At 44.9% G+C, this 24,666-nt stretch overlaps 1 protein-coding gene across 1 annotated transcript in view; it reads right to left on the minus strand.

Moving 5' to 3' along the window:
• Positions 1–512: 512 nt before the first annotated feature.
• Positions 513–24,666, minus strand: part of EHD3 (EH domain containing 3) — a 29,955-nt gene continuing 5,801 nt past the window's right edge. The window contains exons 2-6 of the mRNA XM_009648191.2: positions 23,193–23,369; positions 18,176–18,273; positions 5,254–5,666; positions 4,068–4,232; positions 513–2,553 (exon numbers count right to left, since the gene is read on the minus strand). Of these exons, the coding sequence (XP_009646486.1) occupies positions 2,026–2,553; positions 4,068–4,232; positions 5,254–5,666; positions 18,176–18,273; positions 23,193–23,369 (1,381 nt within the window). The 3' untranslated portion in view covers positions 513–2,025. The remainder of the gene's footprint in view (positions 2,554–4,067; positions 4,233–5,253; positions 5,667–18,175; positions 18,274–23,192; positions 23,370–24,666) is intronic.

A 24,666-nucleotide genomic window follows, 5' to 3' on the forward strand; every position in this document is an offset into this window, starting at 1 on the left:
TCTCCCTGTCCCGTTCTGGGGATAACAATCGCTGCAATGAACATGTAAAGAAAGGGCAATGAAGAAAGAAGTAAAACTAGAGCCAGCAGGATTTAAGACTAAGGGGGTTTTTCTTGTGTCCTTTCCAGATCTTGATAAATCTGTAGCATTCTCATCTGTGAGCAGCAGGAAGACACGCTTTCAATATTTCTTTTCCTAATGAAGTACTTAGTGGGTTTGTTCCTCTCCCCTGTGTTGAACAAGGTGAATCGTAGGTACGATCCCACTTGCTGCAGCAAGCATCGAGGTTGTGATCAGACTGCCAGGAGAGAAAGGAGACGTGGCAGATGTTAACCAGTCATTCAGCAGTGCACACCCGCGTCCGGCAGGGCTGATCTGTACTTGCACCCTTGGGAATGTGCAAAGGATGATTCCCTCATTCTGATGCACATAGAAATAAGCTTTTTTTTTTCTTTTCAGCTGCATTTCATTTTGCTGTTTAAAGAAATAGACAGATCTGGCCTTTGTTTTTTAATAATGTTTTAGGACCAGGGTACAAAAAAGGTTAATGCATTAATTTTTTAAGACAAGTGATAAATGTACTGCAATAAGCACATCCTACATACACAGAATATATTTCTCCATATAATATGAACACAGAGATATAAAATAAGTTATACTTGTCTTGGTTTTTCATCACAGTAGGAGCTCAGCTTATATAAAGTGACAACAGGAATTGGAACAATACTCTGCTCCAAAGCGACAACAAAAACCAGAAGAGTGCCTGTGTGTGTGTTTGGGAAACAAAATAGGAAATCGAGGGATTTCTGCCAAAATCAGGTCTTGAAAACAAAAATTTCATAAAGCGTGAAAAAGGCGGGGGGGGAAGGTCTCTTGGCTCAGGGTAGAGGTTCTAGAGGGGATCAAGTGTTACTGTGTGGTGAGGAGGAGGGCGGGTGAAGGCTGTCAACATCTTGGCTGTATTTGTGGGAGCACTGGGAGTAGAGCAAGTTCTGCCCGCTGCCCCACCGTGTTCTCTGCTCTTATGATGGACCATCTACCTGGCAGTGTGGGGTTCTTCTCTTTACAGTAAGAATGGGACCTAGCAGCTTTCACTGTGCACGATGAGAGTAAACATATCACTTCACAGGAATGATAAATGCCACCATTGTTCAAAGAGAAAACACTATCCACTGTTGTGAAATGTTCAGTGAGCCTGGCAGAGGCGTTCCTCCCTTCCGACCCACCTGGTGTCTGCCTCTAGTGCCCCCTACGTCTCCCTCCCTCGGGGGGGTGTGGTTCTCTTGGCCATGCCTGCAGAGCAAATCTCCCCCAGGGACTGAATGGGCGGTAGAGGTGACTGGGAATTCTTAGTGCCTGTCCCACAGCGAACAATGAGGAACTCCAGCTGCCCAGTTCAGAGCCGTTTCAGATTTTATTTATTTTTTCTTTAAGGACAGGGAAACACTTGTGAAGTTTGCATCTAACAGTGAATCAAGGTTCCTAAAATTCTTAACTCTGGGGTTTAGTAGCTAGTATTTCAGTGTGGGCTTATGTTAATTGGGAAGTGCTCTTTAGTTTGGCCAATAGCTTGGAGACCTTGTGGTTTCCTCTTCACTACCATGATCTGTCTCCTGAAATCTGCGAGACCCATTGAACAGCAGAAGGTGCAGCCAAAGCTCAGGAGTGATACTGGCAGTCAGCAGACTTCTATCAGTGCCTATTCCACACTCTAAAAAACAACGCAGCCCATTTCAGTTTTTCTTCTACTCCTGCTTATCAGATTCTCCTAGTCTCAACATCCTTCCTTTACCTTCATATTTACAAACTACACATTAGAAAGCAGGGACATTACACTGGAAGAGTTAACTGCATATTATCATGAAGGGCTGGACTTTTTTGTTCTGCTTTAGGTTGTTTTCTTCATACAGCAAAATAGGTATAAATCCAAAGGTGATCTCACATCTAAAGGTATAATTTAAGTAAACATGTTTTTCTACATCTTTTTTTTTCCCCTTCCCTTTCCCTCTCCCTGTAGCCTTCCTTTCACTCTGTTATTTTCCTTTTGGATGGAGGGAGGAGATGGGAAGGGAGCTCGTTTGGCAGCTCGTGACCCTCCAACTTGACTTTAATGAGATGATTCGCCAAGGCAAACTCCTCATCATCCAGCATGCCATCTTTGTCGATGTCAGCCAGTTTCCATATCTTGCCCAGCACCGTGTTGGGCAGCTTAGACCTTACCATCTCCTTCTTTGCATTGGCACCAGTTATTTTACCATCAACAGGCGAGAGCGTGTAGAAGATCTCATCATACATGGGCTTGTCCCTGGCCACCACCCACTCGGCATCATCGATCCCTTCACCAGCACCTTCGCCATAGCCATGGCCGAATGGACCATGCAAGGTGCCCTCGAAGGCTCCTCCCTTCACCATCTGGGTTGGCCGCTGCGACTCTTCCTGGCGTACGAGCACCATGAGCTGGGCGATGTCGTTGGCCAGCATGTCTTCCACGGTCTCCAGCAGCTTGCTCTTCAGAGGCTGGAACTTGCTAAAATCCTGGGCTTGTAACTGATCCTTAAAGTGGGACAACATAGCAAGAGGTGAGTGACATGGCCATGCACAGTGCAGTAATAGCATAGAGTGGGATGCCTGGCTGCTGTTTGGCTCAAAAAACTGCTGTTGCAGAGGAGGAGTGGGGAGCTCAGCATTCCCTCCTCCGACAGCCCTGCTCTTCCTGTGATGGGGACACTTAAATCCTCTTTAAACCCTACAGAAAACGATCTTCTCAGCTTACAAAGGGGGGCTGACATGGTACAGAGAGGGGAAGTGGTTTACTCAGAGGCTCAGACCGATGGTCATATGCAAAAAAAGACTCCTCCTTTCCCAGCCACGTAGAAGCAATCTCCTTGAAGACCAAATTGTTCAAGGCAAACTGGTTGTGTGCAGCTCTTGCTACACCCCCCAGCCAGTGCTCTGCATTCCCTCCCCCGCTGTACTCTGGGAAGGAGATGCCACTCTGGCAAAAGACTATTTTACTCATCATTATGCAGTCCGTCTTTCAGCTGCCATAAAGACAGTAGCATGTCTGTGAAGAGGTGAGCATGTCTTTACAGCATGGCTCAGTTTCTGTAATTTTCACAGCTAAGCAAAAGTGCTTTGAGCAGGGCCTGCAGGTAACTCTCTTAGAAACTGCAGAATGACCTCCAGCTTTATCCTTCACCCTCTACTCGTTAAATCCACACCGCTCGCTCCTACTGGATTGGTATAGTTATTTTTAAATGTTTAAACACACATTTTAACAAGCAGTGAATGGTATCTCCTACTGGATACGCTCCATAGATCTCCTTCCCAAGATCTTATGGAAAATAGACTTTAAAAAAAAAAAAAAGAGAGCAGATGCTGTGTTTTCCATAGGGAGCCAGTAATGACTTCAACAGCTAGCAACTCAGAACAGGTTTCTGCTTGGACTGAAGCCACACAGCAACGTAGCAGCGTCCAGCATTGTTTGAATATACAATACAAGGCTCTGATCCAAGGTCCTTTGAAGTCTTTGACTTACATGAACACTAGGTCAGGTCTCAGCTCTGTAGAACAGAAAACCTGCTTCTCTGCTTAAAATAGAAAAGGGGCTTTAAGTTTTCACAGATTCCTTTCTCTCCTTCTAGAAACAGAGAGTGAAGTGAAAGACCAAAAAAAAAAAAAATATAGCTCTTGAGGAGAGGGGCATATGTAGGCTTTTCAGACTATAGCTTTCCTTTTATTAAAAATTAGCAGTATTCTTAGGCCTGAAAAATCTGCAAATGGCACCTGGAATTAGAAATAAAGAACAATACAATTTGCTGTAAAGTGCTATTCAGAGAAAGATTTGAGAAACTAAGGCAGCTGTAGCTTCACACGACTGCTATGTGCAAAAAGCATTCATGCTCAAATATAGCCTGTGTGTAATTTAAGGTCCATTTAAACATTACAACGGGCCTTCCCACAAGCAACAACATCAATGTCTCCGTGGCTTCTGTTGTATTCCCCGTAGTTACTTTAATGCTCTTGCCTTGGATGTTTGGTGCTCTGGCTAAGATGCCACTGCTTACCTGCATCTTTCTCAGATTAGGGAAGTCCCCTGGTGAGATCTGATGCTCTCGTTCAATCCGGGCATAAATCTCTCCCAAGTTGTTAACAAGCTCTTTCTTTTTATTGTCTTTCCCAAACATTGAGGGCATTTCCTTCTTTAGGGAACTGATGATGTAGGCATGGACCTGAAGGGCATTAAATGATATGGAATGAAGACAACAGGCGTTAAAGAGTACATCAGAAAATTCTTCCTAGCAGAGAGTATCTGTGCTTGGGACTCAACCCCATCTTGTCCCACCCTGAAGAGCAAGCTCAGCAACTCAGCTTGCCTGTACCCACTGATTATTGCTCGAGTGCTAAGTGCTGCTCCGCTGTGCGCTCTGGCTGTGCTGAGTCAAGGGGAAGACAGTGTAGGAGAGTAACATTCATACACGCTGCCTGGAGGCAGTGTGGTGTTTTGGTTTTGTGGGTGGTTGGTTTTTTATTTTTATTGTTTTTTTTATTTTCCAGGGAATAGTCCCTTTCCAGTCCAAACCAAACATACAGGTTTTGGAGCTCTCTGGACCCTGTTTAACATTTTAGTACGAATACCAGTCCTTAACTTATGTGACCTTCTGGCTTGTTTGTTTTTGAATGGTGGACCAAGTGTTTTCTGTTTAGAAATGAAGACCCTTGCACAGCAAGCTTTTTAGGGATCTTTCAATCTCTCTTTCTGAATTGCTATGGGGTTCTTTCCTGTATTCTGAGGGGCTTCATTCAGGTCATTTCAAATATTCAAAAATATGGCAGGCTTACTTGGCGTTCTTGTGAGCCTCCATCTCCTCAGCTATCTCTCTTGGCTAAGGAAGTTTAAGGCGAAAGAGCTAGAGCTCACCAGTTCCCTTGGTGTGCGACTCTGACATACTGAATTGGTCCTAATTCTCAAGTTGCTACCACAGAGCAACCGCTTTCCAGATCCCTTCAAGTGCTACCTGCTTTGATCTGTGGCTATCTTTCTTGCTCTGGCCCATCATGATTGATGCACCCAAGCAAAGGAGGTGCTTTCTTCTTTGAAGTGCACAGGACTAATATGCTGGGCCTGAGAGAAATAGGATGGAAAAAGAGTAGGATCCACCAGCTCTGCAAGCTTAACTGGCCCAAACCACCTCCCTGTAGCCTGCATACTGCAGACAGCCCAAACTTGGGTTCTTCTATGCCAACACCCACCTTGGCCAGCCGTGCTCGCTTGATGAGATCATTCAGCTTCCTCAGGGCCGCATTGCGGGGCAGGCTCTGAATATCTCTGAACAGGTCCTGCTCCTCTGCCTCAAACAACTTGCGGTTGTCAGGGATGAGCAATGGATGGGACCAGAAGGAGCCAATGTAGACTCTGATGACCTCAGGAGTGTTGACGATCTTCCCGAGGGACCACATGAGGGCACCGTACACCCGCATCAGCTGTTGAGTCTCTATCTGGTCAGCCTTGTTGAGAACAACTCTCATCTTGTCCTCATGGTTCTTCAGGGCCTTGATGACCTCAGAGAATTCATCAGAGATGTCCAGCTTGTGCGCATCAAAAAGGAGAATGATGCGGTCAACCCGCTCTGCAAACCACTCCAGTACAGCGGCAAAGTCATAACCTGCAAGGGGTGGAGGAAAAGTGGAGATGCACATGCATGGGAGTGGAGAAGCCTACTTGCTGTACCTGAACTATGCCATCTGATGGTAAGCTTGCAAAGAGATAGCTTCCCCAGTAGATCAGGTGGCTTGATAAAGGAAGTGTAAACATCATTCCTTGTCCCAGAGAAGGTGGAGATGAGTCTTTCACACTGAAACGCCCAAGATGGCCACAGTTAAGGATTGCTCTCATCTTCTCCACATTAAGAGATCACTGAAAGAAACTTGAACTTGTGCTAACAGACTCTTCATTCAAACGTATATCATGGGGAAACAGCTATATTCAACCAGCTACTGCAGAAGTCTTGCATGTGGCAACAAGAAGGTCTACTTTCTATATTTCTGGCCATCAGCATAGCCTACAAAGGCTGTAGAAAGCTGGATAATTGCAGTACATCCACCCAGACTGGTTTGAAATGCATATCTCTACTGCTTAATAACTCTCAGGTCTTGTCTAGTTGTGCGAGACTAACTTTGTCCCATCCAATTTAAAACCCAGGATGCAAATAAGCTGCCTTACCTGAGTAATCATCCTGTCATACCTGCTGCATGTGCACAAAGCAAGATGATTTGTGTTTACTTTGCTAAGTACTTAATGCTCAGGAGACAGCATTGCTGCGAACACCAGAGGTGGACTCAAGCTACGAACAGTGGGTTCAAATTTCACATACCTCAGAACTAAGGATAATGGATGAAGAGCGTTAGGCTTGGGTCCCTCTCTAGGCAATACAGGGCATGATAAATAGTGTGTGTGGAGATGTTTTTAAACCAGCAATGACAGCAACAAAATGACCTTCTTTTCTAGCTCTGTGGTGTTTTTTCACCTCCTTTAAAGCCTCACCGAGAGACTGGTGCTCACTCTCTGTTCTGTCAGGCTCTCCTGTGCTGTGCAACATTTGGGGTTATCTGTGTTGCCAGTGCTGCACTGTGTTAGGAGAGATCAGGACACAGCATATGCTATTTGCATTCAAATCCTTGAACATACTATTTTGATCTCAGCTTTCATGAATAAATGTATGATGATTAGTTCAGTGATTTCCACTCCCTTCCCCCCCTTATTTTTTTTTCTGTCCTCTCCAAAATCTAGAGGACAACCAGTGCATCCTAGTCTTTAGATCAGAACTACAGCAGGGAAGACTGCTGAGCTCTGCTCTTGATTTTTGCCACTGGCCTTTTTTCCCTTGTGACTAAGCAAATTGGGGTGAAATCCTGGCTCTCAAGTCAGGAGAAAAGCCTGTGCAAACTTTCTCTTCAGCTGGATAAATTGGTATTAACTGTTTGTCACTGAGAACTTTTATATACCTGAGAAGTATTATTACTGGGCAGTGTTTTGCTTTGGTCAATTATAGTTTGCTCCTTACAAGAAAAGGGCTGGGGGGGAACTGCTCTAGGTTTGCCAAGCTCTCTTCCATGGGATCTACAGAAATCCTAGATGGAGGAGACAGATGTTTGTCCCACCAGTGGCTTTCTGCTCACTGGGACACCTCTAGCAGCAGCAAGCAATGCTGGGCCCTGGCTCTTTGCTCAGCTATGTTTGATGCTGAGAACTTCAGAGAATTCAGAATTGGTATTACCTTTGGCAGAGACCTGCTGAGCATTCAATATATTATATTGACATCTGTATATCTTGCCCAGTCCACGTGTCTGACCTCAGTAACAATCATGAGTCAGATGCTCTTACAATTGAAATAAACTTGATCCTGCTTGCTTTCAGATATTAACAGCCTTTTAACCTTAGATGGTCTCACTGTAGGGAGCTCACCTCCATGGGTCTAATTGCATATCTGTTGTAAAGCTATATATGCTGACTCCTTCCCGAATTGTACTAGGAGGCACTGGCAGAAGGACAGAGTCAATGCCCATACCTCATTTCACCTGGACTGGGTTCAGGCTGTAAGCTGTCCCTCTGCAAGCAGATCAATGAATTTGCAAATGGGAACACCCCCCAGCCCCCCGCCAAAATTCTGCTAAACATGGCATGCATACCCACACCTAATGTTCAGTTTGGCTTGGGCTGTACTGGAAGTCACCTAGAATGGCAGGATAAGTTTATTCTTCATACACAGAGCTACGCAGCTTGCTTTTTCACCATGGAAGCAATGAGTCAGGGTGACTTTGTTTGGAGATGTTTGTGCATTTAATCTTGTCAAATCTCATTGACTGGGATGCTTGCTTGTTAGCTGGCATGTGTTTGAATTGCAGCACTAGTACTACTTCCAGCCTTTTTCTTGTGGGGATCAAGGGGGAAACAGAGTCATGCTCTCTAGGGCACCTTGTAATGCTACAGTGATGTCCTGTCACAGATCATGTGGATTGTTTCCCTCTGGTAGTAAAGAAACAGATGCTTTTAGGCTCTCTGTTATGTTAATAGGGGATGAGATGAAGTGGGGAAAGTGTCTGCACCTGACTCTCAGCCCACCTTTTAGTGATTCAGTAAAAGTGGGAACTGATATTAAAAAGAAAAAAAAAAAGTGGTGTGATATTGCAGTTTTGGTATTGGCTGAGGACTGGGGAGCCTGACCTTAGCCTTTTGATCTGCCTGGGTCTCAGGGTTTGTCCAAAAGTATCTTTAGGTGCTTAGCTCTATTGATTTTTATCATGTATGAAGCTTAGATCCACAATAGCACTTAGAGGATATCTGCTCTGAGAGTCTCTCTTTCCTGTTAATGCATAAAAATGTTGCTCTACCCAACAAGAAAAGGGAGTTTTAGTATCTGCTCAGACCTTTTGTATGTTCCCAGCTGCTACAGTAACATACAGTGAGTCTTGAATGGCCCTGTGGACTTCATTAAATGTCTAGATTGATTAGCAGACTTTCTTTCCCAGACTTTCTTTGCTTGTTCAGAGATAACTCTCCTGACAGCTGTCCTGCATATCTCTATTAAAGAGAGAACAAAGCCCTGGGGAGTAACACTTGGTGATGTTTCAGAGCAGTCAAAACAGCATGGATTCATATGCATCCTATGCTGGGACAAAGCCCAACCTACATATTCCTCTTGTATGTCCCGCTTGCTTTGGCACTTAAGCAAACATGTGAGACCTCTCCTGTTGGTGCCCAGCTAAGCAAGAAACATCTCTCTGTGTGCAGCTCTTAATAAGTGCTGATCACACGTGCATCCTCCTGTATGGAGGTAGATGGCAGGAAAGCCAAGGTGTATGTACATACATATATTTTGTTCTTAAGTGACAGAACACTTCAGAGGAGAAAAGAGAGGAAAATTATCCTGAGTGTTGTATTGTTGCTCAACACATAGCATGACATGTGGAAGGGGCAGGAGGGACAGACCTCTGTTTACAACTATCTACTGGGAGTCACTGACTGTGGTGGTGGTTTCTCACACAGACAGGTGCCTAGAGAATTGCCACACAGGTGATTCATAGGGGTTTTTTAGTTTTGCTTTTAGCCTATAAAAGTATGTTGCTACTAAAGTATTTGGATAGCAGTTAATAAAGATGTTTAAAAATAAGGTCTTAATTTTAGGGTGACAGTGTAAAACTCTAAGGGCAAGCTATTAATAAAGATGTTTAAAAATAAGGTCTTAATTTTAATGTTTAATTCGGAGCTTTCATTTTCAGAAGACTTTCCAACAGCTCGAGACGTTTTGCCTGACTGTAGCCAGAGCTGGAGGTGCTCAACACCTGAATACATGCAAATCTTATTCTGTAACTAAATCTAACTGTTATAGCCACATTTCAATTCCCCTCCTGCTCCTTTTTTATTTTACAGATGCATAGGGCCTGACTCTACTTTCTTCTGGCAGTTTATTACAGCGTGAGCTTAGACCAAGAACTGGTCACAATCTACAGTCAAATTAGGAGTTTTCAAAGTATCCCCTTGCTCATTCCACTGCAAATGCGTTATGTCTCTTTACGCCCTCTCCTAGTGTTGCAGAGTGTTGCTAAGGCCTCTCTCAAAAGCAGCCAGTTACTATCTCTGATTTGGCAGCGTTTCAGTGATGGGCGAAGCTATCCACATAAAGCACAGTTTTACCGTGAAGTTACAGGGTATTTGGGAGGCCATCTGCTTGCCAAAGCTGCATAAATGCAAAGCCGTTATTACAGGGATGTTCAGGCAGAAATGTAAAGGGGACAATTTTCTGTTCAGTAATTCTTGGCCGTTTGTGGTTGCACTTGCATTTCTGTTGAAAAATATGATGCATATTTAAACATTCTCTAATATCACTGATACAGCTTCTTTCTCAACCTCCAGATAAGGTGAACATGAATAGAAAATGAATCCCAACCATACAGTACTAGGAGGACAAGATGAACACGATAATAATTTCTTCTATCAGATGTTTTTTCATGGGACAGATTTCCTTCTGACAGCATGAAAAAGACTGAACAGATTTAATACAAAGCTGACAAGTCAGCAGGACTGTCAGTGGATTCAGCCTACAGAGAAAAAATGATCTGCTTGCAGACACCCTGCCACCTAGACTCCATAAGGCAGACTGGCTTAATGAATACTTGTCTGTGCACTATTGGAATACCTGGCAGCATGCGTTTCGCTAAGATCTGGCAGGATTATGCAATGACATTTCTGTCAAGTCAGACCAGTCATGATACAGTCTTTATGCTGACTGTGGGAAGATGGATGATACCTGACCCAGCATAAAATCTGCCTGGCTGTAACATTTTTAGCCAATTTAAACCAGCAATGAGTCTGCATGTACTGGTTCAGCATTTCTTACCATGTAGCTACACTGGTTGCTGGTTTTTGTTTGGTTGATTTTTTTTTTTTTTTTCTTTGATAGTAAGCTCACTACTGGATTTCCTGTCTTGTGGAACTGTAGCCACTGCCCCTGTGGTGGTGGAGTTCAGGTGGGATGGAAGGGGCATAGTAAGATCAAGAAATGCTGAAAAACCCAAAGCTGCTGCTTTGCACCAGGTATCTTGCAGCTTACTGTCAGTGCTGCTTTAAACTGTGCTACTGCTTTTTAGGAATTTATCTCTTTCTTGCTGAATTTTAGTCACTAGGAGCTCCCTTCTCATCCTTTTAAAGCTGGTATTACCCAGAGACTGAAAATCCACTAGAACGTGGCTTTCTATAGGGTAGAGTTTTATGGCTGTGTCCCTATGTGTCAACTGGTAGATTGGCTCTGTGTGTCTCAGGACAGCATCAGAAGGTGGGATAGCTGGTGTAGCAAACACTGACTACCTAGAGAGGGAGCAGCTCTTGGAGATTAAATGAGTGCCTATTCCATGGAGCTAATGACTTGATCTGAATTTTTAAACTCAGTAGGAGGACTTAGTCTAACTGGTCATGGTAATGTCCTGCCTGAAAGCCCTTCAGAGTCCAGGGAAGAAGACTAGGTTATGGCAAACCGAGCAGGCAGCCCACACTGGAGGGGAGAATGTGCCAGCAGAGGCAGGTGTTACCCAAGCGTGACAGATGGCTGTAAAGCAAAGGAGAAGGAAGGTGACATGATGGTCAGGGGAAGAAAATGAGGGAAGGAATGGGGGCAAAGTGACACATCCCTTTGAGGACACACAAAGTGAGTGGGAAGCAGGGTTGTGAGACCCAGGGAGTCATGGTGCAGCAGAGAGAAGAGGGTGCTGGGGAAGAGTATGAGAGATGAAACAGGGAAGAGGGATGAAACAGCTGGGACTGGGTGGAAGAACAAGTGATTTGGGCAAATTTCTCCCAAGGTAAGGAGCTGGTGGTGCCAGCAAGGAGAGGACAGAAGGAAAGATGAAAAGTGAGGGATGGGTATTGGATATACCTCACTGCAGCTCATCCTAAACTATCTTTGTAAAAAGCTGCCGTGTTCCTCTCTGGAAGTGGCTGCCTTCCAAGGGGACATAAAGAGATTCCTTGTAATGTATAGCTGTGGGTGTGTTGGGAAGTAGACAGAAGTCCTTCAGGATGAAAAGATTTCTGTGAATGTTAAGTCATAATTTCTAGAGCAGGTCTCGGCTTGCTGATCACTTCTGCCTTTGCCTGTATTTAAAGAAATAATCTGTCCTGGAGCTGGTGATTCATGGTACCAAGAGCTACATCTTCCAGCCAGGCATTTCTTCCTCCTCAGTACCATAGAACTAATGGAAACATTACATACATTTTGGAGACTTAAAGGTTTCCAAAGCAAAGGCAAAAGGACTCAATAAAGCACAGCAGATCTACCTATGTTCTCAGCCAGGAAAGATGGGCTGTTGTCAGATTTCTAATGCTAACATTTACATTAACTGGTATCTGGAGTGGCAGACTGTGGCCTTTTGCTTTCATGTTGCTTATTATAATGGTTTCAGGGTTGGGAAGAGACCCGGAGCCTGAGAGGGCTCTTGCTTTATGTCAGTGGAAAGTGAGCGAATCCTCACTAGACGTGTTCAGGTTGGGTGGAGTAAAACTGATGAGAGCATTGTCCAGAGCAAAGATTCCTTAACGACAGCCTGTTTAGCTTCTACGTGCACACAGCAGAACTTGTACCCTCTACCATTTACACATTTATGTCTTTGTCATTTGTGACAGATGGGCTGAGTGTTTCCTGGTACTTGAGCCAATCCTCAAAACAATTCCTAGCCACATTTTGAGGCTCAGAAGGCATCTGAATACAGGCCAAGCTTTCCAGAGAGGTCAGTGCAGAGCAGCGCTGATGCATAGCTGGAATTCCAAGGAAGTTGTTTTACTATAGTGTCCAAATACAAACTGAACTCTCCCAGTACACAGTTTAAATCTGGGGAAAAATCATATTTGAAAACCTGGCCCAAAACAGCCATCAGTAACTGGTAGCTGCTACCAGCGATGAAACACAGCCCTTCTCTATTGCTACTCAGGATGCTGCCTAATGGCATAAATAAGGCAAATTGATGAGACACTGATGGGCGTGACTCTCTTTCCTTGATGAAACAGATACTTAGGGTACTTCTGGAGTGCACAGTGGACAAGAAAATGGACAAATTGAACAGTTGGTCTGAAACTCAGACTTATTAGATCAACTGTTCAAAATCAGACAAAAATTAGGTATTTGCTATATGTCAACAGGAGTGGGGAAAAAAAGTACAGCCCTTTCTATCTGTGCAACTACTTAATCTCAGTTCTTTTGCATTATTTTTTTTCCTCTTGCAGTTCTGGAAATGCAAAACATAGTTGTGTTTCCAATCCAAATCATGAGGACAGCACCTGCCCTCCCTCTCCTTTCCTCACCCTGAACAAAATCATGGTTTGGTCTTCCCAAACCCCAAATATAATCCTGTGTTTTTGCTTGCATCCTGCTTTCAGGTCAGAAGAGTTAGGCTTGTGACTTCACATAATTCTATGAATAAAATGGGCCAGAACTGTGTAGATTTTATGCTCGTTCTTGTATTGCTCTTAGAGGAAGTGCACAACTGTGTGACTGTAGGAACTGAGCCTTGCAGTGGAACAGTATGTGTTTGTGAGAGTGTGATAAAATCAGTCAAGCTGGCAGAGCAGCTACTGCACTGCAGTAATGGAGGTGAACTGGAAAGTCAAAACTAACCAGTGCGCTTTCACCCTCCCAGGCAGAGTGAAATACAAAATATAAGCAAACATCACCAGTGGGGAGTATTAGAGTAAATATTTGAAATGCTTCCCTTTTAGAGGCTTTCAGGGTGGATGCTTTTAGTTGTGTATCATGCTGTTGCTAGCACACATGACAAAACCCTTTGGAAAAAAATATTTTCTTGTTGCCATTGTACCCTAAACAATGTTGTATGATGAAGTGGGAGAACATAAATTCCCTTGGTGTTTGACTTTCCTTTCCAAGCATGGCTATTTGAGACACAGTTGACAGACTGTTGTCCGCCAGCATTTTTCTTCACTGTCAGGCTGGTGACTGACTGAATATTCCTGGTGCTGAAGCTGCTGGTCACTGGGAATTCTTCCTTCCCAGGAGAGACAGAAAGGCTAGTGTGTGGTTTCCTTGGCTATGGGAAGCCTGGGCTGCACTACTGCAGCCAGCTGAATGGAACTGGGTGGAAGGCTGGAAAAAGGCTGGAGCAGTGCACGTTGGAAAGAAAGCTGATGGGGGGAATGATGCTGCCAGTCCTTACCTCCTGTGTAGGACCTCGTGCTCGCTACTAGTGCGGGAACGGAGGAGGTGATGTATATAGGGTGAAGATGAAGTAAGTGTTCAGGATATATTCAGGAAGTACTACCCTGAAACAGGGATCAAATACAACTTGGCCAGGGCATCACTGAACTTGGCAGACTTGGATCTGCTTAGCTTAGGGCATGTGTAGGTCGAGACTAATGGTTAGCAGAGTGTGTAAGGCTCAGCCCCCTGGGGATGGCACTGCTACTGAAGCATGTGAGTTGCTGTTACCAGGTGGCTCAATTAGCATGGCAGACTGCTCAAGATGATGAATTATGAGGAAGTCCTAACTCCTGCCCTGGCTCTGCTGTACTTGCATGACCTGACCTGTGGTCCTCCCCTCTGTCCTTATTTATTTCAGTACAGTCATCCCTTTCTCATCTTCCTTCCCAGCAGGATGGACTGGGCTCATTATGTAACACGAGAACAGTGTTTTGCAAATGGACAGCATCCATATTATTATCAAATTGTCAAAGCAGCCAAAACTCTGCTGCTTTGATACAAATACCTCCCCTATGGGCATCTCTGATGTTGCCTCACGATCAGCTGGAAACAATAAAAGAAAGGAGAAGGACACAGAGCAAGGGACAAGGCAATGCAATGACTAGTTCTTTACATGTGGACATAGATCTATACCCCAGTATGCGAAAAAGACCAGAAGAGAAATGGCTGTTCTCCAGGCAAGGATAACACAGAAGCAATCAAGGGCAGAATGTATTGGGCCATGACATCCTGGGAACACTTCCCACCAGGCCTGTAAATGAAACCTGTATATCCTAGGGTGTCTAGCTACCACACCTGTTACAGCATGGGTGCCCACCACAAAGAAGCATATGAGTCACAGGAGCTCAGCAGGACAAATCTCTGCAGGCAACTCCTTGGCTACACTTTTTACCAGAGCTTGAGAACAGCAGCAGCTGTGTCAGTGCTGGTGATCTCACTGCATGCTGAGGGGATGTAGGCTTTAGCTATGACAAGACTGCATCACCCTCAACTGCCCTGACAGGCCTAAACCTGCAGGTCTGCTACTGGGAAGCTTCATGGGCTGCTCTCTGGGGGGAAGGTGGCTCTTATGATCAGGTAGTGGTGTCCTGGAAGAGAGACAGTGCAGAGCTGTGTTTCTCAGGATTATACAGCATTCCCTGGAGGAAAGCTTGCTGGCTACATGAGACTGACCACTGCTAGCACTGACACTGGCATGCTGGTGCTTCTGCATGCTGTTTGTCCATCGGGGAAGGGATTGTGTTATCTGTCATGTTAGCCTTTCCAACAGCAATGAGGCAGTGAATTTAACTCAGAGTTGAGTTCAGACAAATGAAAAGCTTCAGAACCTGATCTTGACCCCAAGTCATTCGTTTAAACCACTTTTTGTTCCTACTCCTTGAAACGTGGATGCAATAACAGGAAGACCTGTTGCCTTGAAATTCAGGGGTATAGGGTGGCCCTCGTGGATTGCTAAGCTTTGATACCATGGTATTCTTCTAAGCTGGTGCTGTATAGATTAGCTTAATGCTCTTGATGTCTAATGGGAAACAAGACAGACTTGTGATGTTCCCAGTGAGAGGAATTTCCTATTTTTAGAAAGGCTGCTGGTTCTTATGGGATGGGCAGGCTGGGAAAACCTGCCACATCTTTTGCATCTTTACTTTTCCCCTCAAATTTATGACAGAAAGCTGCTTTACTATCCACTCCCTTCCTTGACCTTGCATCACAGGTACCTCAGTCTGAGGGTCTTAAAACCTACTACTAGCAAATAGTGGGGCTAAGAAGAGCTCCCCTGTTCCCAGCAGTTAAGAAACTTCAAAGTGTCTCTTGGGAAAGCTCTGTAAGACTCCCTCAGGTCTTGCTTCATTCCCAAGTGAAATCTGAGCAGGCTGGGAAGGTACTGAAGGGCAGGAGCATTTTGTTGTGTCAGCAGTTTTTAGCACTGTCTTGTTTTCTGCCTAGAAACCACATTATTGCTCTATCTGTCTCCAAAACCAACTTGCTAATGAGGGCAGCTGGCTCATAAGCTTGGTGGCAAAGGTGCCAGCCTCACCACTTTTTCCTGTTCCTCCTTCATAGGAGCCGGGAGGTGAGCACTCCCTTTCAAACACCAGCTTCCTTGAGATAAGTTCAGGCCAATGCCTGGCAGCAGCCCTCCCTAAACATAAGCACCTCAGCACACTCTTGACTCTTTCTGCTCCCTGGGCTGGATCCCCTGCAGACAGAAATTACTGGAGTTCTGCCAGCTGCAACAAAACTGTGTTGATCTAAACCAGATGAGGATCTCATCCTCTAGCTATAGAAAGGCCATCTAATGTGGCCACGTGAGCAGTTTCAGGATGTCCTGGTTATAAATGGTGACGTAGTGAGATCCCACCTACCCTGTACTTAACTGTTGTGATTAGATCAGTTGACAGCCAGGTAGTGAGAGCCCACTTGTCTGGTTGGAGGTGTAGCAGAGCAAATCCCTGGGATGGCAGGATGAGCAGGAGATGGCTGTGCTCCATCTAGAGTTCTCACCTCCTGACAAACGTGTGGAGCGACCACACACTGCAGTCACAGGGCCAATGCACAAGTACTTAATTGCACTAAGGGCAGAAAAAGTTGTCCAGGAAGGACTTGTCCCATGTGTTGAGACAAGTCTCCAGTCCTACAAATAGGTATAGCATGCCAAAGCTTAGAGAACTGGGACTCCCTCTTTAGCCTTCTCTGCTTATGAGGAACATTCCCTCAGCTGTTCCCAGACATTCAGAGAGGCATTATTGGCTCAGGTCAAAGTGTACCAGTGACTTTCCTAACAGCGCACAGCTGTGCACCAGTGTGTTCTGGCATTGCTGGCATTTACTGGAGTAGCTGCAGGAATGGGGCACCAGGGCCCACTGGGAGGCTGATAGAGAAATTTTGCAAAAGGAGGAGCAAGAACTGCCAGTACATTTTGCAGCAGGATATTTTTAGTGCTGGAAAATAGGAAAAATCTTGCAATGTATGTCCGGATTTGAACTGGTGAGATCTGGGAAAGGGGCTAGGAAAACTTTTTTGGGGACTCGAAATGGGTTCATTCTGACTCATATACAATGTCTTTTTTTTTTTTTTTTCTTTAAGAGCAAAAATATTTCTTCCTAAGCATGTTTTCTTCATAGTGATAGCTCCACAAGAGAACTGGTTGCTTTTAGTGGCATTTTTTGACTGAAAAACATTTACACCACATAGTATGAATTTCTGTTTCTCTCCACTTTTAAACACTTTCTGCTGATGGGAGGAGCGCTCGCAGAGCGTGTTTTTTCAACCTTCTGATGAAGGTTTGCGTATCTTGCTGCTTTCTGTAGACTGCCTGGAAGGAATTTATGGTCCCCTAGCAGTGCAGAGACACATGTTGGAAAAGCTTAATGACAGTGTTCAACTAACTCTAGCTCTCCTTTTACAGCTTTATTGACACTTCTTTAGCTAAAGTCCCTGCAGTGGAAGATCCCAGTAAAACAAACAAGACCTGGCTCTGTGCAAGGTGGCTGCTCAATTAAAAGAGGAAAGGAAGTTTCCAAGAACAATTTCAATACAAAGGAGCGTTATAAAAGTGGGAAAGGCATGAGTCATCAGAAATCTTATGGGACAGAACACTGAAATATGGGAACAGCCTCAGCACTTCGGGCAGAGCCTGTGCTGCTGAAACTTAATTGTGCATTGTTAATAGGCAGTGCGAATGAGAACTGATCTTCTCAAACCTGAATGCTGCGATTCCTACTCTTGGCTTTCTTCCAATGAAATGATGGATAGCTACCTGCTTTGCCTAAGGAACCTGCAAGAAATATGAGCTATGCCACCACCACTGTACAGAGTAAGGAAATACTCACAGATGTTAGGTTTAAAGTATCAAGATTTTGCCCACTTCAGAGGGTCAGTCTGAGACATTCAGAAGTTCACTAAGGGACTTTGAACTATTCGTCAGACCCATTTAGTGTCCCCAGGATTTCCAGATTCTCCACTGCAATGAGGAACTTGGTTGCCAAGGGCTCTTAAGCCCAATCTAGTCCTGCGCTAGATTTAGGAAGCCTGGACAGTGCAAGAAACCTGTTAGGTCAACTGGAAAGAAACCAGGCTGATTGCCATGGGAGCCTTGCCTATGGCTCATCAATAAGTCTATGAAAGCAAGCGTTTCTGCAAAGCAGATAGGTATTAATTGACTCTCTGATGGAATTATGTTCCACTGGGAAATACTGGACTATGACACAGGTACTGCTGACCTTGTCAGCAACCTTCCCTGAAAGCATTTAAATTCTCTATAGCAGATTGCAAATTGAGTACAAAGGGACATTGGTAAAGTCATGCTGTATCTCTGAGAGGCTCCTACTAGTGTTTTTGTCTACAGCTTGTATGGTTTGAGGTGAAACTCATATAGAATCCCTTTGGTTTTCACTACTGTCATTTGGAAGACTTACCTCTGCTAATTCTCTGTTTTTCTCCAGAAAGGATTCCTGGCGTATCAATGACGCTGATGCTCTCTAACACAGGATTAGGTAGCTGGGCACAAACGAACCTGTGTGAAAATAAATGTGTTTAAAATAAAAGCAAAAGGTATTTATGATGTCCTGAATTTAACGGGCAGCATGGGACAAGCCAGGCTCTGATCTCAAAAGTCTTCAGTTGGAGCTTGGAGATAGAAGCCAGAACTAAGTACTTTCTCTGTTTTGCTGCTTCTGGAACATGGGTCTCGGTCATGACCTATGACAGATTTTTTTTTATGTGGCACCCAAATTGTGAATTATTAATGAAAATGTGGAAATCCAAATGCCTTCATTTGCTGTTTAGATTTTAGCAAGAAGTGGTATTTGTTTTTCCTCACTTAAGCATTCCCCTGCAGAGTCCTGAACTCAAGTGAACTGAAATAATGTTAAAAAAAAAAAATCAGCAGTGTTGTAGGATTTTTGTTCTCTTTTAAATCTGGTCTTAAACAGACAGAAATTATGCTATTCTTGCACCATAGGCAGCATGAGATTTCAAGAGGTTGCTTAGTCTATCCTCCCGCCTCAAGGCAGGATCAATCAGATGTTTGTCTAAAGTGTTCTTCAAATCCGTAACAATGCAGGCTCCACAACATTGCTGGGAGTCTACTCCATTACTTAATTACCCTTACAGCAAAACCTCTTTTTCTTAATGTCTCATCTAAATCTCTCATGCTACAATGCCTTTCAGTCTCAAACACAGTAGATGTGGAAAATAATTTATTTTTCCCTTCTTGTGGCAATGTATGCTGTTGTCATCCTGTCTTTCCTCTAAAGAAAACAGTTTGTTCCCCCCCCATCTTTTTCAATTCTTTCTAGCTGCCTTTCCAGCTCATTTCTAAATCCGTGAAGACCCTTGCAGCCCTCCTTTGGGTCCTCTCAAACTGCTCTGCGTATTTCTTCAGGTCTGATGCCCCAAGCTGTCACGGTATTCCAGCTGTGACCTTGCCAGTGGCAAACAGAGTGGATGGAGTGCTCCTTATCTCTTACATATGACAGTCCTGTTTATATATCTCAGTAAGATGTTTGCTTTTTTAACAGCAGTATGATACTGTTAACTTACATAATTCCCTCTTTCCACCTCTGCAGCCCCATTTTTGTGTAATTGCTCTCTAGCTAGTTGTTCCCCATCTTGTATCTACGCAAATCACTGCCTAAGAAGAGTAACTTGTGCTTGTTCTTAGTGGGTTGCAGCTCATCTGTTTCAGTTGCTGGTAACAGCAAAGGACAGTAAAAGCCTACCCACTTACGTGGCTCCTGGTATTTTTTCATGGATAGCCTTTTTGTGATGGTATTCCAGGCAGCTATAAATATGTGCGTGTATATGTATGTATGCATATTAATATGGTGGTGTGACATCCAGGCATAAAAAAACATGTTACTGTGGGAGGAAGCATAAAGGATGGGGGTTGGCACAAGGGCCACTACATGCAGTCAAGGCAGACAGAGCCCTGCAGTGCTCCGAGTGGCTGGTTCTGCTGAAGTCCCTGCAGTTATGAACTCTTCCAGGCTATGCTACAACCTCACCCCAATTTTTTCTACTTGTGTGACTCCAAGAAGATTCTGACAAGAGTGAATCCTCATGGGTTAGATGACTGTCTTCTCTCCTAAGCTGTCAGCTATTTCAGATCACATATTACAGCTTCTCCCACATCCACAGCTTGGCAGGTGGCAACAGGGACCATTCTGAATGTGTAACACCTCATGTAGAAAAGGGGGGCTAGCTTGATTCTCCTGTTGAGTGCCAGGCACAGCAGCAGAGAACAAAAGGCTCAGGTCATGTTATTCCCCTTTCCTGCCAGCCCAGGTTTGCTCTCCATTGTTATATAGCTCTGAGCATTCCTTGTGGTCTAATATTAAATACCTCAGGTAAGGGGATCTTCCACCAGTTTTTCTAGGGAAAGTACTCCACAGGATATTTCAGATATAAGGTCAGAGGCCAGCATGAGTAAGTGTGTTCTGGCTCTGTTGGCAAGGTTGTTAAGGCTGCTGCCTTCCTGCTGTCCCAGCAGAACTGCAGGACCTCAGGGAGCATGACCTAATTCTGTCCAGGGCCACATGAAGGGAAAAGCGTGGTGCCAAAGTAGACTTTCACTACCTTTACAAGCAGAGCATGGGGGTGAAGGAGGAACCTGTTACCCATGATGTCTCCTGCTGTTAACAAAAAAGCAAGACTGACTCCACCTTAGCTTCCCAAGACAGACTTTGGGGGTGGGAGGAATCTTGCAACCAAGCCAATATGATATGAAAGTAATGGCTGAGATTCCTGATTTTGCTCCAGGCCCTTGGTGCCAAACAAGTCCTCCTGATAATGAGGTGCAACCTGTAATCTCTCTGCTGGGATCCCTCCAGAGCTGGGGTACTGCCAGCAGAGTTGGAGTGAGGAAAACAAACCTTTCTCTCAATATCCAGGAACCACCTGGGGCAAGGAGAGGAGGATAAGAGACAGGGTCAGAGCATGGTACTGCAGAGCTGCTGTCCTTTCGGCCCTTGGCAGCTTATCAGCTCTATCTCTGCCCTTAGCCAGGAAGGTAGGGGTAGGCATTCCACCTCCTGAGAACGGAGGGAGGGAAGAGATAGGCTCTGAGCAGCTGCTGTCTCCCAGCCAAATCCTGACTGTACCACTCTTCCCTTGCTTCCTGGAAGGCAGTCCCTGCTGGGAAGGGAATACCAGCTGGGGCTGGATGCTCGCTCCTTCTGTTCGTCCCCTGGAGGAACAGGCTCTGCATGCCACAGGACATGGTGCCATGGGCTGCCACCTCTCAGCTGAGACCATCAGGGTCTGCGTGAATGCTACTGCCTTGTGCTGCTCTGTTTCTTTTCACTGGTGCCCATAGCCAATCGTTACCTTTAACCACCCAAGGATAAAGCAGACTTGCCCATGGTCACTCTCCTAGCTTAGAGGGGTTGCTCCTGGAGAATACCTCCCTTCTTTAAATCTCCTACTTAAAGCCTCCTAGGTGAGGTTAGTGCCTTAGTAAATACATAACAGCAGCAAGATATGTGCAAGGCAGAGACAGCTCTGCATTGCCTCTTGCCAAGAAGCCAGGCCCACAACAGGGGTAAAGTGTGGGTGGCTTGATCTAGTCCAGTGGGTGTACCCTGACTTGACATCTGCTAAATTTCTGGCCCTGAGTCAATGCTTGCACGTGTTTAATTTCCTAATGAGCTGGGCATTACCATCTGCATTTTCAGCACTGTGATGTTCACACTGCTGAGCTAGTCCACATTAGCCTGTCTTCCTCTGCCAGTTTAGAAATCATTACCCCCATTTTTTTATCTCTCAGCAGAAAATGGGTTAATTAGCTGTTGTGGTTACTCTGTGCATTGCTAGCAGGACTTCACTTCTGCTGCTGCTGAATCACTGCTGTGCCCCTCTGCCCTCCTGTCCTCACAGGCACATACTTGACTCCTTCCTCACAGGAGAAGGAAGAGCAGCAGGAGAATAACAAGAGCACAGCATGATACAGGGAACTAGGCTAATGGACGTAGAGATCCCTTGCTGTATTAGAAGCAAACTGCATTCAGGACACATTGATCAGTCCAGTTCAGGAGTATTTGCTTTTTTGCCCTCCATGCCTGGCCTCCTTAATCCTGATGTTGCTTCTCCTCTGTAGTGAACTGCCTGCCAGCTGTGGCTGTTCTTGGCTCTCAGCAGAGCTGCTCTGAATGATGTTTTCTTCATCTGTCTCTGCACTCCAGGCCACAGGCCTGTTATTTTCTTAGGGTAAACCACCTTCCTTCCTTGGTGTAGGGTGTGGGCAGTCACCTGGCCTAACTGTTGGCTAGATGCAGATGTTCTGGGCCCTATAAAATCTTGAAAACATCTCAAAGTCACTCTGGTGTAGGACTATGTTGATGTATTTGAATGATGAGCCTGTATAGTGATCAGATACTGCTTCCAGAGTCACCCTGAGACACTGTGAGGTTCTTCACACAGTGGCAACTCCAGCTAGGTCCCTCTTCTCTCATCAAGCTTCTCCTCATGCTCTTCTACAGGTCCCTTCCCTGTCACTGCAGCCTACATGAGCACTCCCATGGTCAGTGCTGGCAGGAGATGCTGCACTCTCTGGATAGACACTCTCTAGGCTCATAAGTTATAAAGGGAGCCAAAGCCCAGCTGTCCTGGTTGTTTGGCTGAGCAGCTGCCATATTTGCAATGTCTCCCACACTGTGTTAGCAGGGAAAGCGCTGATGATGGGTGTAGTCAGTCAGTTTGTTCCTATCTGCCTGCTACAGCACAGTTTGTGCTCATCTAGGATATGGGTGTGTGCTGCTGGCTTCCTGCAAGGCCTAAATCTAAAACTCAGTATGGTTCAGTTAGGTCTGGGAGACAGAAAGGTTACGTTCCTCATGTCACAGAGCCACTGTCCAAATGCCCTGCTATAGTTTTTTTACAGGAAGGACATTAGAGCTGTCATCAGTTTGCACCTGAAGTTATATGTGTAAGGCATCAGAATGGAGAGTGCCTGGTTTTGTTACAAGGGGGACATTCAAGTGATGTTTAAAAATGCAGGAAAGCAAAGACGTGCATATTGTACCAGTTCTACTTTCCTGGTGACTTCAGTGGCTACGTCTGGTTGGACTACTTAATTTCAGGGAACTGAACTGATGGCAGAATTGAAGAAGCTAGGAATATAAAAGCAAGGGAGAGTGAAGTGTAATAAAGAGATTTACCTCTAGACTCCTACAGGATGAGCTTGACAGACTGTGCTGTGTTTTTTGTTTTGTTTGTTCATGTAAAATGAAGGCTTGTTCCACTTGAATTTGTTAATCTGCCCTTCAGTGAGTGACTGAAGTGCACCCGGTAGGACTGGAAGGGCTTTACATCAGCCATATGGATGGGAAAAAAAAGGAAGAATAGTGTAATGCCTTATCCCTCTAAATTGCTAACTATGCTGCTCATTAGGTTCTAGCTTTAGTCTCTAGAGCAACTAAGTTCTTGAGTACTGACCTGTTCAAAAAGGCATTGCCAAAGGCATTGAGTTTCCTGAACGGTTTTTTGGGATCCACCACCAACGCGTTTCCAGGAACGATTCCTTCCACATCTCCTTGCATAACTGCTATAAAGGAGTCGGTTGTAGGCTCTGGTCCAATCCTCATCCCTGGGAAATCCTGCTCCAGCAGGTACCTGTAGGCAAAAAAAACAGGGTGTGGGCATGAGACATGAGCTATGTAAGTCCTAAATGAGTTGTACCGAAGATTGCAGTGTAATTATGAAGCTCAAGAGCATGGATCCATCTGAGACTATTTTTGGCACTGTCACTGAATCGTTTAATGTAATATCATGGTAGCTTTTCTACTCAGGATCTCCACACTTAAAGCTTTCTTATTTCAGGTGGATTAAGAAATTGAGAAGATTATAGCTGCTGGGATGAGATTCTAATCATGTTTGATCATTTTGTGTATTTTAATCCTCAAGATATTTGGAACAGACTTAGCTTAGCAAAGCAAAAACAGCAGTTCACTGCAATCACAGAGTTAATCCCCAAACCTTACTGGCTTTTGGTGCCAATATCAATTACTTCACTGCTGCTCATTTCAGCAGACTCATCCAACTAATATGCTTAGCCCCTGGTCCAAATCAGTCGCTCAAATGCCAACTTCTCCTGTACTTGACTGCTGAAGTCTCAAGCCTCCCTTCTTGTGTGCTTCTGCAATGCAGCTACAGGTCTGCATTACAAACTGCTCAAGCATAGTGAGCATTAAGCATGTGGGTGGCAGAGTATTTCCCAATATTTGTTATCAAGCTAAACAGCACAGCATCCCTTATTTTTTTCCTAAGCCTCTGGCAGCCTCTCTGAAGGTACAGTTTGGCAAATTTCAGGGAAAGATAGTCACCTATGGGGCTGTAGGACTCTGAATAGGATCCTGGCAGCATGTCCTGACCTACCCTGCAAAATTCAGGGTGGCTCAATGGCGTGCATGGGACAGTTCCCTTTGGATCATGAACACTGAGGTCAGGTCTGTGTTTGTGTGGGTGGGTGCAGAAAACTTCCCACCTGCTGGTCATGCGATGAAAACTAAGACCATTGTGTCCATGGGGCTGGCAAAAGGGAGCTGGAACTGGGCTAGCCCCTCAATATGGGATGGTGTCAGACCACCTGACCTGGTGATAAGCTCTGGATTGTTACATGAAGAACATAATGACTGCCAGGTTGTGGAAGTTAGTATAATGCTGTGTTGCATGTTGCCAGCAGATAGTTGGCACTTCCTATTTCATTGTTTTGACATAATCTTTAGTAGGTAGACAGATAAATATAGAATTGCTATGATGTTAAAAGTAGATTTGGGGGATGGGGAAAAAGGAAATGGGAGAAAGGCTGAGTATTTTTCATGATTGAGACTAGTGTGTTTAACAACCAGCACTGGTTCACTCAGGTGAGTCTAAGAGAGGGTTATTTTCCTGTGTGAGGGTCTACAGGACC

This window comes from Egretta garzetta, unplaced genomic scaffold, assembly GCF_000687185.1.
Source record: "Egretta garzetta isolate BGI_Z169 unplaced genomic scaffold, ASM68718v1 scaffold11, whole genome shotgun sequence".
Taxonomy (NCBI): Eukaryota; Metazoa; Chordata; class Aves; order Pelecaniformes; family Ardeidae; genus Egretta; species Egretta garzetta.